This window comes from Manacus candei, unplaced genomic scaffold (assembly GCF_025592945.1).
Source record: "Manacus candei isolate 608988 ecotype Guabito, Panama unplaced genomic scaffold, ASM2559294v1 h1tg000015l, whole genome shotgun sequence".
In the NCBI taxonomy this organism is placed as follows: Eukaryota; Metazoa; Chordata; class Aves; order Passeriformes; family Pipridae; genus Manacus; species Manacus candei.
In genome coordinates, this window is record NW_026138063.1 from 11,833,104 (window position 1) to 11,848,144 (window position 15,041).

At 49.2% G+C, this 15,041-nt stretch overlaps 1 protein-coding gene across 2 annotated transcripts in view; it reads left to right on the forward strand.

The window, feature by feature from the left end:
- The first annotated feature begins 1,904 nt into the window (after nucleotides 1-1,904).
- The window catches only part of CCDC50 (coiled-coil domain containing 50), a 42,522-nt gene continuing 29,385 nt past the window's right edge, over nucleotides 1,905-15,041 (forward strand). Inside the window, exon 1 of one of the 2 annotated variants that reach the window (XM_051782163.1) lies at nucleotides 1,905-2,106. In XM_051782163.1, the coding sequence (XP_051638123.1) occupies nucleotides 2,058-2,106 (49 nt within the window). In that variant the 5' untranslated portion in view covers nucleotides 1,905-2,057. The remainder of the gene's footprint in view (nucleotides 2,107-15,041) is intronic. The other variant, XM_051782164.1, reaches the window with a different exon arrangement.

The window sequence follows — 15,041 nt, forward strand, 5'->3', positions numbered from 1 at the left end:
ACCATTCACCTCCCAGTAAGTGAGTACTGTGGCCTTCTAGGCAGAAGGCTCATCAGCTCTCAGTGTGTCAGCACACAGGAGAGGTGTGCTAGGTGTGTGTATGTGAGAAGGGACGCTTCATGAGAGGAAAGTCCTGCTTATCAAACCTGCTTTCCTTTTATGACAGGGTAACCCACCTAGTTGATCAAGGGAAGCCAGTTGATGTAATCTTTTTGGATTTTAGTAAAGCTTTTGATACTGTCTCTTATCATATCCTTCTGGACAAACTGTCCAGCACACAGCTGAATAAACACATCATGCGGTGGGTGAGACTCAGGGGAGACCTCATTGTAGTTACAACTTCCTCGTGAGGGGAAGAGGAGGGGCAGGCACTGATCTCTTCTCTCTGTTGACCAGTGACAGGACCCAAGGAAATGGCCTGAAGTTACATCAGGGGAGGTTTAGGTGGGATATTAGAAAAAGGTTCTTCACTCAGAGGGTGGTTGGGCCCTGGAACAGGCTCACCAGTGCCATGGTCACAGTACCAAGCCTGACAGAGTTCAAGAAGCGTCTGAATGATACTCTTGGGCACATGGTGTGACTCTTGGGGATTGTCCTGTGCAGGGCCAGGAGTTGGACTTGATGATCCTTGTGTGTCCCTTCCAACTCGGCATATTCTGTGATTCTATAGTTCAGTGACTCTCTCTCTGGAGAAGGCTGAGTGGTTGAAAGGAAGATAAAGGTAGTCAGATTAAAGACAGTCTATGCATACCTGATTTTGAAGCACCATTTGAAAGGAACAGAATTAAGGACAGACAGTTCCTGAGTTTCAGAAAACAGGACTGGAAAATTCTGGAGTAGCACAAGGCTAATCCTCCGGAAATATTTATTTTTTTTTTAAAGTCAGTTTCTTTAATGGTTATGCTTTTTAATAAAATTGAAATATTATTGCCTTTGATGTCTTTTTCTGAGATCTGACATCCCACTCTGTCTCACACTCAGCTCCTGTTGCAGTTGCCCAAGGTACAGTTTCCTGGAGCCTGCTGGAGAGGGGGAGCAGGAAATGGGATCAGCCCGTGTATCCCCCTATTCCCCAGTGGCACAGGGGCCATGGGCCATTAGAATAGGAGCTGGAGGCCACTCATTTCAAATGTGGCAATACTGATCATCTGCTTGCACAGTCCTCAACTACACAGTTATGATCAAAGCACTTAACAGTTGACATGAGTGACTGGTTTTGCTGAACACAGACCAGAAGCTCAGACATCCCTAAACCCCAAATCCTCTTCCTCTTATCTCCTCTCCTTTGTCAATGGGACATCATCTCATGCTGTTCCTCTGCTGCTGGTAAACAAAGGTGGGCTGCGGCTGTGAGTCCTCCCGTCTGTGCTGAAGGCTGGCACTAACCCGCACGTGCCAGAGCACTAGTGGGGTTTAAAGGCCTCTCAAGGTGCTCCTTGATGAGGAATCTGTCGCCTGCACTGCCCTGATCGAGAAGCGCCCGTCCCAATAGACAAACTGACCATCCCTCCCCCTGAGACACGAGGTGCAGGGGCCGTGACACCGCTGAGCAGTTTCCGCTGAGGCTCGACCGGGACACGCCTGGGTTTCCAATGACGGCGGGACAGCACCGAACAAGGGGGTGGGATGGCTTTGGGATGGGGATGATGGGTCAGAGGCAGCCAGATCCGGCACGGGGGACACGGGCTGTCCGAGCGGTCTGACAAGCCGCCCCGACACTAGGAGGGGATCTCCAGACGCCTCCTCAAAGCAGCAAAAAAGAAAAAAAAATAAAAGTGAACTATAAATAAACGCCCTCGCAGCCTCCCCGTCCCGCTGGGCTCCTCCTCGCGCCCCGCGGGCGGAGGGGAGGGGGAAGCCGCCCGGGACGCCCCCGCCCGCCTCCCCGGAAGGGGTCGAGGGGCGGCGAGGCGGCCCCGCTCCGCCCCGCCCGGCGCTTTCTGTCCGCTCTCCCGCGCCGTACGGCCCGGCCGCGCCGGCTCCATCCGCTCGCGACTTGGCGGTGCGGGGCGCGGGGGCACCGCCGCGGCGCTGCCCTCGCCGGGCGGGGCGAGGCCATGGCCGGCATCGGCATCGACCACTCCAAGCTGCCCGGAGTCAAGGAAGGTGCGGGTCACCCCGGGGGACATAGGGGCGCTAGACGGGACGGGGCTGTTTGGCGGACATCGGGGGGGGGGGGGGGGGGGAACTAAGGGAGAAATGCTTGGGTTTTGTCTTTTTTTTTTTTTATTTTTTTTTAATTTGTTTTTTTTTTCCCCCAATATTATTGTTTTACAATTTCCGAGCGCCGGGGCGGTGCCGAGGCGCCGGGTCAGCGGGAGGGGACGGGGGCGCTCCGGCCGCTGCGCGGGGCTCCCCGGGGCTTGCGGGAACGTCCCGGTGCCCCGTGCGGGATGTGCGGGGGTCCGGGCGGGTCGCGGGAGCGGAGGGAAGGCGGGGGGGCCGCCGGGGGAGCAGCAGCGCTCGCTGGACTGAAAGCCTGGCCCCGCTACCGACTCTCCCCTCCCGGCGTGAGCGGCGGGGGGCGGGTTGGAAGCGCCGCTTCCCCCCGGGAGCAGGCGAGGAGCGGCGCTGGGGGAGGGCGCAGCCCTTTGTCTGCGCCGGGGCCGAGGCCGCCGCCGGCGCCTCTGCCGCGCTGCCCCCGCCGCGCCCGGGCAGCCGGGCTGGGGGCACCGTGCAGCCGGGCTGGGGGCACCGTGCAGCCGGGCTGGGGGCACCGTGCAGCCGGGCTGGGGGCACCGGGCAGCCGGGCTGGGGGCACCGGGCAGCCGGGCTGGGGGCACCGGGCTGCCGGGCTGGGGGCACCGGGCTGCCGGGATGGGGGCACCGGGCTGCCGGGATGGGGGCACCGGGCTGCCGGGATGGGGCCACCGGGCTGCGCTCCCGCGGGCGGTGAGACAGCCGGGAGACCCCGCGGGGGATGGACGTGCCGACATGTCCCTCGCACTTATGGCTCGGCCGCGTGTGGAGGTTCCACTCGGGGCGTTGAAAAAATGGGAGCAGAACTGTGAATGTTCAACAATTTGAGGGGGACTGGTGATGTTGAGGTCCCGGTTAAAAATACTTAAGCCCAGTGGTTTTTATGAAGACTGCCCTGCATTGGGCTCTGGAGCTCCGCCCCGCCTTGCAGACCCCCCGTGCCTGCCGGAGCACAGGGCGGGGAGTGCCCCCCTCGCTTTCCAGGGTCCCGCTGGCTTGGCCTGTGCTCAGAGCACGGATTCACCTTCCTTTGGGCCAGGCTGGCTTTGGCTTCCCTGTTAGCTGAGTGTCTGCCTCACACGTGTGCTTTTGAGCTCAATTAAACGTGCCCTGGAGCTGCTTTGGGTTTAAAAAGCTTTGCACGAGATAGTTTGTTCTTTCTGACAGTGATTTGTGATATAAACCAGTAGAAGCACTGTTATAATCAAGTTAGTTTAGATTTACGCTCTGGTAATAGACAGCACTGTGTGCCTGCCTAAAACAACCAAAATTCCTTAAACTTTTTTCCCTTGCCATTGGTAATTTTTTTTGTTTTAAATTTTTTCAAATTTCAGTTCTTACAAAATAGCAAGTGTGAATTTGATGATTCAGCTGGTCAAGGGTAGAAAACATATGTCTGTGCAGGCAGCTGGGTGTTACTTTTGACCTCTTGTCATCCTTCAACGCTTCAGTCAGTGCTAGTGGAAAGAAACTTGAAGTTTTAGGGGTTAATGTTGTCCCTATTAAGTCATTTGCAAAGTTGTTATTGGTCATTTTAGTGTGGTCAAGATCTCATCTTAAGGGTCTGTCCACACATGGTTACTCAAGAAAATGAATCCAATTAACCTTTCCTGTGGGTTGATTAAAGTGAATTAAATCCCTGTGTAGATGCTCATATTCAGAATTTTGGTAGCCTTGATTTGTCTTTGTTCATTTCTGAAGTGAACTAAGTGGACCACGCTAATGTCGCTTAGACACTGAATGGAAGTATATTTACAGGGTTGCAATATAACTCAACCAGTCCGTGGTAAATTGGTACCTATGGTATAGCTTGGATTAAGCTTCAAGAGTGTCCTGTTACAACGATTTGTTGTTACATGATAGCAATGGGATTAAAGTAGAATCCCAGAGCAGCTCCTGCGTGCAAAGTAGATGAGGTTTGAGCCATGTTCTGCAAAGTCTCAGGCATGTGTCGGGCAGTTCAATGGCATCAGTTGTTTTTATTTTGGAAGTGTTGAAACTGAGCTATGCTTTGGATTAGGTCTTTTCATGCTGTGTGTTAATGCCAACCAAGGAAAGAAATGCATCACCTTCCACACCTAGGGAAATATTTATTGCTCCTGATAGAGAAATCACTGTTGATCCTTCTGGAAAAACATTCCCTTTCTTCATTTGGGGTAAAGGTCGGCTTAGTCATTCATTAATAATGAAGAACATAGTTTCAGTTTGAGTACTTTGTTCTTCACCAGCTCTCCTTCAGGAGTGGAGGTATTGTGTCCAAGTTCTCTCTGTCTACAGGTAGCTGGGACTGCTGTGAGACAGGGTCATCGTCCTCTTCTGGAGTGGTCTCAATAAACTCCTCTAAAAAGTGCATTTCAGTGCAACGATGGTAGTGAAAATCTGATAGCTGTAGCTAGGTGCTGCAGGAAGTCTTGCTTTGTGTGTTTACTTTCCTTTCTTATCTCTGAAAGCATTTATATCAGCTGAAGGCCTGATATAGATGGCATTTTGCAGGTGAAAACTGCTTCAGCTGCTTGAGTTTATTTTGTGGACAGGGGTTTATGGGTGCGGAATGCACTCTCAAAGTACACTTTTCCTACTATAAACTAGACCTTGCTGCTGCAGCCTGGAGTTACAGAACCATTTTTCCATGAGCGGTAAAGTAGATGTTCTGACCACTGTGGTCAGTAAACCTCTTGTAAGTTATTTGCTGAAGGTTTTGGTCTTAGTTGCAATCTGTGGCCTGAATTGCTCTGCCTGCGTTTTTGTTCACCTCCCAAATATCTGTGACATATTTGCTTTTCACAAAGTAGCCTTTGCTGTTTGCTCTTTTGACCTGCCTCAGGAGATTGCTCATCTTTATGTGAGTAGATCTTTTTTACCAGAGGTCTTATTTGTGAGCCTTTTGGTGATAAAAAAAAAATCCTAGAAACATTATTTTAATTACTTACTTCTAAAGCAAATACAATAAATTCTCTTGGACTCTGCTTGATCTCTGTCTCACATTTCTTGTGATCTGATACATTTACTAGCAGCTAAATTTGGGAAGGGCTACACCCTCTTCTTGGCTTGGCACCCACAATGCTTGTTGGAAATGGGCTCTTGGACCTGAGTGGCGTTTGTGGCTGCGTGCAGGCAAGCAGAACTGCACGGGAGGCGTTTCTGAGGAGGTCTTTTGGAGTTGTGCAAACCTTGCCCACCTTTGGAGGATGTACCTGTTGTCCCGTCTGCTGTTGTTGCCTTTCCAAAGGGCTGAAGAGTGTGGTAATGCCTTTGTGAAGGAGATGCCTGTCTGCTAGGACTGAGGCTTAGACCTTGATCCATTGCAATCTCCGAGAGCCATCAGTTGTTAGCAGCAGCAGGAAAAACCCAGGGTTGGGCATCCTTGCCGGTGGCTCCTAATCTTTCTGCCAGTTTGAATCCTTTGTGAGGAGAGAAAAGGGAGAGGTGGAGGGGAGGACCCTGAACTCCGTCTGCCCCAGCAGTGTGAAGCTCTGGAAAATTTGCTCTGGAAATTCGCAGTGGCTAAAGTGTTTTTATTGAATTTTTTTTTGAGTAGTGCTATAAAGACATAAAAGGCAATACATCTGTGCCAATCATTGGAACTGGCCCTACCACGCTGCTGTCTGGAGCTCCAGCCTTGACAAAGGCTGATTGTGGCACCTGTGCTTGGAGAGACACGGCAACAATGCTCGTACTGTGGCTTCTACTCTTTGTTTTAAGCATCTGATTTGACTTTTGGGAGCTCCTGAGCTGTACATTCAAATGCTGGTGGTTGTAGTCTGCTGCCCGAGAGGCCAGTTTCCCAAATGTGGTAGTAAAAGATACAGCTCTCACTGCAACCTTGGGGAAACAGGAAGGGCTGGAATATTTTGTGTCTTGGCAAGGCGTTCTCTGGGGCCGGCAGCCTGGCTGGCTGTCTTTTGCCTCAGCATAAATTGAATAAAAGTTTGCTGTTAGCATCAGTCTTCTCTTCTTCCCAACTACAGACCTTCCCGCTGACCTCTGCAGCTTAACATCATGACCTGTGCTGAGACTCCTGCAATAAAAACCTCCTGGCTGCTGACATTCCAAGTGACTGGGGAGGGGGATCAGCTCTCAAGTGCAATGTGGCAGCCTCTCATGGAACAGACTGAGCTTATTGACTTACGCTGGGGCCTTTGGTGTTTGTCTGTGCTCAGCAACACAGTGGAGAAGAGAAACTTGGTGTCTGTCAAAGGTGGAAGGGGGTTCAGGAAGTGTTGATGGCTGGCACGGTGTCTGATGAGGAGGGATTCTGCTTAAGGGTTTTTCAGGGAATGGTTTTGAGGGATGAGCTGTCAGCTGTATTCATGTGAAGGAAGCATTGGCCTTTAACTGGATTAGTATAATCAGGGCAACAATTTTGAGAGCAGCTGAGGGTCAGCCAGGTCACTGTGAAGCCACCTGCCCCATGCCCTTTGGCTCCAGCTGGGATTTTGCCTTGCAGTATCATGATTTTCTGCTTTTGTGACTTCCTTGTAGAAGGGCTCTGAAAAATTCAGGCAAGCTGGATGGCTTGAGGGCAATGGGGAGGCGGAGAGTGATGGAATATAGATGCAGGTCACTGGTTCATGTCCACTCTTCTGGGGAGTAGGAGATCTGTTTTTCCAGCATGCATGAATCCAGTAGCTGAGGCTGTGGTGCTCATTTCACTTCTGGTTAAGGCTGGGTGGAAATTTTATTATGCATTCAGTGGTTCTGGGTCTGCAGTGCTTGGCATAGATGGGCAGGATTAGCATATTTCATGCTCCTGGCTCTGAAAGGCAACTGAGCAAGCAGGTCTGCCTCCTCCCATCCCTAAACCCTTAGCACTTGTCCTCTGCAAGCTTCTGTGGAGGTTGTACTGAGGCAAAAAGATTGCTCAAAAAGCAGTCTTTGGCAGAGCAAAGCTTCCAGACTCTTGTTGATGCTTATTGCAAAGATGTTTCCTTAGCTCCTGACAAATTTTTAGACTGGGATAAGAAAAGGCACAGCCTGTTTTGCACCGATTCCTGGAGATACAGGGCTGTGATGGAGGGTTTTCTCTCATGTGTGATACTACTGAGGCATCATCCATCACCCACTGCTGGTCTCTGAGTAGTGATCCCAGCTGAGCAGTGTGTTTGTGGTGACTGTGGGCCTCTGTTTAATCTTTAATTTCCTGTGGCCATGGAAGGCCAGAGAGTGTGTACGTGCCAGGCAGGAGTTGGAGATGGCTGCTGCAAGGAGCAGGAGAGGCTAGTTGTGCTCACTTGGGCACAAGGAAACCCTGCTTGGAGAAACAATGGGATATGCCTTGGGGCTGTGTGAAACTTCTGCTTTGCTGAAATAAGCTTTCTTTTTCTTGCTCAGAGTCATCCAGTTCACATGAATGTGGTGATTTATAGGACAAAGCAACAAGTTCCCTGCCTGCTTCCTTGTCCCCCTTCCCAGAGTGTCCCCAGATGGCTGGCTTCCCACTTGCTTGCTGCTCTTCCTGCTTTGTGCTGGTTTGAAGGCTGAAGGACTGAGGAAGAAGGCTGGTCTTTTGGTAAAACTACCTTAAACCTTGAGAAGCTTTAGGTCCATTTTCTGGCATGGCAGTCACTGCTGGCTGGTCCTTTTGTTGTTCTCCAGAAAGGTGAAAAGATAATTGCCATTCTACTGCTGGTGGATTGCACTGCATGGAGTAAAGGGCATATTTGCTGGACATTTCCACTGGGAAAGCTGTTGTCTCCCTGGAGGCTCCTGTGTGTCAGGAACAGTCTCTGTTCACCTTTCAGTGCTGACTTTTCCATGGGACACATATAGGACTTTGTGGAAGTCCCTTGACACTTCATTTATAGTTCCTTTTCAAAAAGCAGAAAATGGAGCCTTCCTGCTGTTTTCTTTCTCAGTATTTAAAAAGATATCACACAGCTCGCTGAGTGTGTGCTGTGTGGCCATGGCTGGGAGACACTTCCAGCAGAGCTGGAAAGAGAGCAGGAGAGTGCAGCACCATTCTGTATGTATGAGATGCAAGGCAGGGCTATTGTGAACTTTGCCTTGAACAAAGGAGATCAGTTTAGGCCTGGGTGCTCATAAAATTTACCCTGTAACCCCAGGCATCCTGTGAGTTAAGCTTGCCAGAAGTGTTACTTTTCCTGGGGAGAAAGGTGTAGATGAAAGCCTGCACAGAGCCCACCGCAGCCCTTCTGCCCTTGTCCAAGGATTTTGTGTCAGGCTCCAGAAGCTCAACTGATGATTATTTTAATTGCTCACCATCCCACAGTGCCACTGCCACAATGCTCTGTCAGCCAAATAAAAATGGTGAGATCCTTTTGTCTCAGGCCTGGGTTGGTAGGGGTTTTGTCCGTCTGCTCTTGACAGCTCTGCCCTGCGGTAAGTGCTCTTCAGGATAGAAAGTCAAAGTGGGTTTGTAAGTGAGTCACTCTTCTTCACTTCTCTTTTCAAAGGAGGTGTAACAAGCTGTGTGCAGTAAAACGGAGTTCCTGTCTGCATTTTCGTTCACTCATTTCCGAGCCCTTTTGCTGAACCAGAACTTGGTGGCTGGAGGAATCAACTCTAAGAGGAAATGTTATATGGGCTAAATACGAGCTGTTCAGAAGTGATTACAAAGGGGAAAAGGTTGTAAATGAGCAAATATCTGAAAGCACTGAGACACAGACCATAAGGACACTGACAGGACTGACCTGAGAAGTAATGGGACATAAAGGAGGAAAGAAGTTTGTGCAAACAGGGATATTTCCTGGCAGTGGGGGTTTTAATTTCTTTCAGCAATAACCTCTCCAAAAGTTACGATATATGTAGTACTGGCTCTTTACATCCAGATGGGACCAGAGGCTGGAGTGTGCCCTAGCTGGGAACATTCTTTGCCCCTCACCTGAGACATGTGTCGGGGTAGTGCTGGACTGGCTCGGGGCAGCCTTCCCTGGTGTGGATGAAAAGCTTCCCTATCTCTGCACAGCAGAAAGGCTTTGCACTGCAAAAGCACCTGAGCTTATCATTTATGTCTGCTCCAGATATGGTAAACGTGACTTGTGGCGTCCTGGTGGAAAAAAGTGTCTTCTCCCTCTGTTCTGATGTTAGTGTTATTATTGGGGTGCCAGCTGGTGGGATGGGGAGGATTTATGTCCTAAATTCACCAGTGCTTCCTGGAGCCTTTGGTAGTGCTGCTGGGGGCTGGGGTGAAGTGTGGAGGACAGCAGGGAAAAGGCCTGAGAATTTTCCAAGCTGCCAGGGTGTGGGCTGTTTTTGTGGCTGGCAGAGAGCACTGCCGTTCGCAGGACTGTGCTCTCCTGCAGGCAGTCTGGTTGGCGCCAGGTTTCCGAAGGAAGTCGGTGTTGGGAAGAGGCTGGGCTCTCCTGGCCTTATTTGCAGTGCTGGAAGGACTGCGTCCTTGGCTAGGGCTGCACAGCTCTCCTTGGGTTCTGCACATCCCTGATACAAGGTGGAAAAAGCAGGTTTGTCTCCAGCTCAGTAGTACCTGGTTCTCCAGGCGGTGGGCACTGCCCACAGCGTCAGCTCTGGCCGTGTAACAGGTGAACTTGTTTTGTCCTGATTTTAATTGGGTTATTTATTATCATTTTTTTTCTCTTTTTAAGAAGCTGTGAATATGCAATATCACCTGAGGGTGATATAGTTCCCAAAGCAAAAAACTTTACTTTCACTGACCTGGGGCTCATTTTGTGCTCTTGGAGAGGAGAAAAGGCTACCAGCCTGCTTCTTCCTCACATTTTGCAGTGCATGTGAGCTGTGGGCTCAGATGCCACAAAGCAGTTTGCATTGGGAGCTCTGTCTCCCTGTCCATCTAGCCTCAGATGCCAGGGACTTATTCTTGCCTCATATTCCACTGTTTTAAATCTGCAGTTGCACTAATGGCAGTGTGCCAACACAAGGCTGTGACAGGAAAGTGGACTTGTATTGTTAGTGCTGAAGCTTTACCTATTTGTGAGTCTTTTGTACATGGATGTGGAACTCTGACTGATCTGGGGCCAGTTTTGGTACTTTGTGTTCCCCAGAGCTGACTAATAAACCTGGAGAACTTAAACACAGGAAGCAGTGGGAGAGAGGAGGGAGTTCCCTTGAGGAGCTGGTGGAGCAAAGAATAGGGGTTTTGAAACAACGTAGAGCGTCCTCAGTTGATTGGGTAGAGGAAGGTTGTTCTCTCAGAGTAGATTTGCAATGCTGACAGCAGCTGAACATGTGACAGACTGGAGTCCTTCCTTACATCCCAGCAGCCACCTTTCTAGGGAACAGAAAGCTGATTAGGAATCTCTGCAAGAATCGGAGCTGATTGCAAGATCAGTTCAGGTACCTTCAGCTTCCAATGTAGCAGCTGGCTGGGTTTCCAGCAAGGCTGGGAGGCTGCCCAGAGGCCCATCCTGCATGAGCTTTGCTTCTCTTGCTATCTCATCTGGATGAATAAAACCTGGCTTGTTCACTTGTGCACTGATACTGTGGTCTGTCCTTCCAGCTGCAGCTCTGGTTTAGCTACAAGCCTCGGAACAGTGTCAGGATTAGCTCTAGTCACCTAAAGGCTGAAAGTAAAGTGGTGTCTCTGGGGGAGTCTTTCTTCTGCTTGTTTTCTCCAGAGATTCTTGTTCCTCTGTACAAATGCAGGTTACTGTTGTGTAAAACCACACTGTAGGGTTTTGAGAGGAACTTGAACCTTTTTTGGCCCTCTCTGTGTTGGTGTGAGGTTTCCATCAGTCAACCTTTTGTAAGCAGTCACTAAACTGAGTCAGGGCATGAAGTTGTACCTGAGGGGCATTGAGAGCTCCTGTTCCGTATCTTGTCTCCCTTGTATTTTGCTATATTATCTTTTAGGATTAAGCTGGAAGAGAAGCCTGGGAGAGCTGACACTTTGCATTATCTTCGCTCCCATCTGCCTGCCTGCTTCTCTAGAGCTGCTGTGGTGTTATTCATCACAGCCCGAAACCAAGGGTTTAGAAATGCTGGTGGAAGATCTGTGACCCAGAGTGCCATGTCTCCTGAAAGCCACCCTGAACCACAAAGTGGACCTGCCAGCTCTTTGCAGAGAAACTACTGAACAAGGAGTTTAGGTGTGCATTTATCAGAGAATGGAAGTTTTGCCTATCTGGGAAATTCAGTGTGTCATTCTAAGAGTTATGTAGTGTAAAAATGCCTAAAATGCTGAAACAAAAGTTGAATTAAACAGGTTGAAGCAAAATACAGTAATCATTGTTGGAGATGGGTGTGGGGTAAGGGAGTGTATGTAGTGCACATCTTTTGAGATGTCAAGCTCCATGGCCGAGCAGTTTTCTGAGTGGGTGGCTGTTTTGAGTTGTGCATGAAAGAAAACTATTTTCCCCCCCCCCCCCCCGCCTTACACCAATTTAAAAATGAGTAGTGTTGGGCTTAAAGCTAAAACTGCCATGATGTCCTGTCATCCTACAAAAGAAACAAAAAGAAAACTTCCAGAAAAAGACAGTGTTGTACTATCCCTGGGGGACAGCTGAAGGCATGATTTACAGCTACAGTGGTGTTCATGGGGATGTCTGTGAGAGCCAGGGATTTTGACCTCTCTTGGTGAAGGCAACTCCTGCCCTGCTCTCCAGTGACATGTGTGGTAGTTTGGCTTTGGGCAAAGTGAGGATAAAACACAGCTGTTGGAGGCAAGTGTTGTTTGTTTTGCTGTGGTCTATGGTTGGGAGGCAGTGGTTAAAACTGACTTCTAGGAAAGCTTCTCCCTGTCTCTGTTGTTGGTTGATCATTTTGTACATGTGGTATTAGCTGAGTCAACTGAAGCTCTGTCAAATGCTGGAGAGAATGAACTACACAAGCAAGTTTAGTTCTCGTTGATGATTAACTTCTTCCATACACAGACCCAATTCATCTTGGATGTTGAGTGAAGTGTTTGACTGCCTGAGGTATGCTATTTGGCTGTGGTGTCAAACTAGCCAAACCATCCCTGACAAGTATATCTACCTTGAGGCTTTTGTACCTACCCGCCTAGGTGTTACTGGTGGGTCCACAGTGCAGTGGCTGAGCTCACTGGTGATCTTTTGGGTGTAGGTGGTCCTGTACAGGGTGATGGACACTGGGACACTCAAGAAATTTCTACAGAGATGAGTGTTCTGAGCTTGGCAGGTAATGACATGCAGACATTAACATATATTGTCTTACCTGTCTGCTCTTTGCTTTAAAGTGGCGAAGTACTGTACGTGTTGGGCCCCTGGAATAGAAAGCAGCAGCTGCAGGAGGAATGTTGGCTATAGGACTTAGCGGTATTGGAAAGTTCTTGTGACTCAAAGTACTCTGTATCTGGGAACCCAACAAGACATGGCTGAAAAGGACAAATTTTCAAAGCATGGGTGCTAGTACTCCTTAAAGCTCAATGCCATTTTCAGGTATGTCTGTATGTCCAAGCTTGAACAAAGTCTTGGGGCAGAGTGGCTGGAAACCCACCCAGCAGAAAAGGACCTGGGGGGGTGCTGGTTGGCAGCTAGCTAAATATGAGCCAATGGGTGCCCAGGTGGCCAAGAAGGCAAATGATATCCTGGCTTGTATCATTAGTAGTGTGGTCAGTGGGACCAGGGCAGTGACTGTCCCTCTGTACTCGGCACTGGTGAGGCCATACCTCGAGTACTGTGTTCAACTTTGGACCCCTCACCACAAGAAGGACAATTGAGGTGCTGGAGTGTCCAGAGAAGTGCAGCAAAGCTGGTGAGGGATCTGGAGCACAAGTTTTATGAGGGGGAGGTGGGTGTATTTAACCTGGAGAAGAGGAGGCTTATGGGGAACTTTATTACTCTCTACAACTACCTGAAAAGAGGTTGTAACCAGGTGGGCGTCAATCTCTTCTCCCAGGCAACCAGCAGTAGGACAAGAGGGTATGGTCTTAAACTATGCCAGGGAAGGTTTAGGTTGGATATTAGGAAGAAATTTTTCACAGAGAGAGTAATCAGGCATTGGAATGGGCTGCCCAGGGAGGTGGTGGATTCACTGTCCCTGGAGGTTTTTAAAATTAGACTGGATGTGGCACTTAGTACCATGGTCTAGTAACCATGACAGTGTTGGATCAAGGGTTGGACTTGATGATCTTGGAGGTCTTTTTCAACCTGATCGATTCTACGATTCTATGATTGTGTTTTAAGCTTTGAGAATAAGAAGAGTTGCTCTTATTTGGAAACATTGCAGATGAAAGTAGGTAGGGTGGAATTATCCAGTGATGAAAAGCATGTCAGCCTTCTCTGTAAAAGTGGAATGATAAATTTTATCAAATTTTGTGGCTGGGACAGGCTCTAGGATAACCTTTTGAGATGCCTTGTGGTATTTTTTCACTATCTTGAGTATTTCCACCTTCCTGTTATACTGTGCAATCACATCACCTTCTGTTTTGAGGTGTCCAGCAGATGCTCTCTGTTTGAGGACTGCTCTGTGGTACAGTGTGCAGAAGTGAGAATGCCAAATTAGCGGCCTCAGAGAAGGCATTTTGTGTATGCTGATGATTTCTGTTTCAAGGCAGGTTAACAAAAAGAATCAAATTCTGAGGGTTTGTTTCCAAAATGCATAGAGTCTTCCTTTTTGAAGCACTGTTGGGCAGGTGAGAGCTTATTGTTGGAGAGGAGTGTAGACAGAGCACAAAAATCTCATGGTCTTGACCTCAAAGCATTTAGCTTAGAGCAGAGAGGATAACCTCCTTCCCAAATCCCAAGCTGTTCTTAGTTTCCAGGCCAAGACTGCTAGTAAAAAAAACATGGTGGTTTGGTGATTTATTTTTTTTCTTTTGCGTGTTTACACATTTAAGAATTAGACCAAGACCCCTCAGTTTGGTTCCCTATGGGGTCATCCAGTCTCCTTGTACTGCCTCATAGCTCCCAGCTATGTGTGATGCTCTGGTGCTGTGACTGAGAAGCAGAAATTGTTCCCTTTCTCAGGCTGCCCAGACCTGCCCTCTGTCTGGGACCCACCTTCTCCCTGCGCGAGTTTTTCTGATGTCCTTGGCGCTGATGGGGCCTGGTGAATAAGGTCCTAGGAATGTCATCTGTGTAAATGCAGCAGAGGAGACGTGTCCTGGCCAGCCTCTGTCAGCACCCATATGTGGTAGCAGGAGCTCGAGTGTCTCCTGGTGCAATGGGAGAGGCAGGGCAGAAGTGGGAAACACTGAGGTCGGGCCGTGTATCTGACAGAGCAGCTTTGCTGATTCTGGGAAGGAAATGTCCCAGTTGCGTGTTTTATCTGGAACCTTCCTTCAGGGTAGCCCCTCACCTCCACCTGGGTGGCTGCTTGGTCACATTGGCTTCATTTCAAGGAAACAGTCTGCAGATTTTGGAGGCTACCTGGCTTGGAGTGGCCTGGCCAGTCCCTGCTGGTAAGTCTCTAGGAGGTCCCAGCTTACCTTCTAATCTGCAGAAATCTTCATAACTCAGCATCCTCCTGAGACTGCCGGCTTGCAAAAGGCTGCATTTGCTGCTTGCCACATACTTTATCAGCTCTGTAGGCCCTAAAAACTGATTTTTAGTGATGAAACTTTTTTCCTGTTACTTTTGTCTTTTCTCTCCCTCCTGACCTTCAGATCAGGATTCAAAAAATGCAGATGCTCTAAACTAAGCATGAGTCACACATTCTAGTTTATTTTGTGAATTATCTAGCACACGATGCTGACAGAAAAATGTTGGGAGTGGAGGGGGTGGGGAGCAAGAGGTGGTTTTTAAGACCCAAAAGGAAATGCTTGGAACATGCATCTGTGGTCCCTGGGTCATTGAACTGGCTGATGTCCCAGAGCATGTTTTATGGGCCACGTGAACCAAGGGGGCCCTTGGGCCTTGTAGTGGATGTCAAAACATGGTCTAAGACTTCAGGCAGAAGTGAGGGGGATGTTTTGCTGTGAGCCTTGCTTGAGAAGGCAGTGGGGTTTA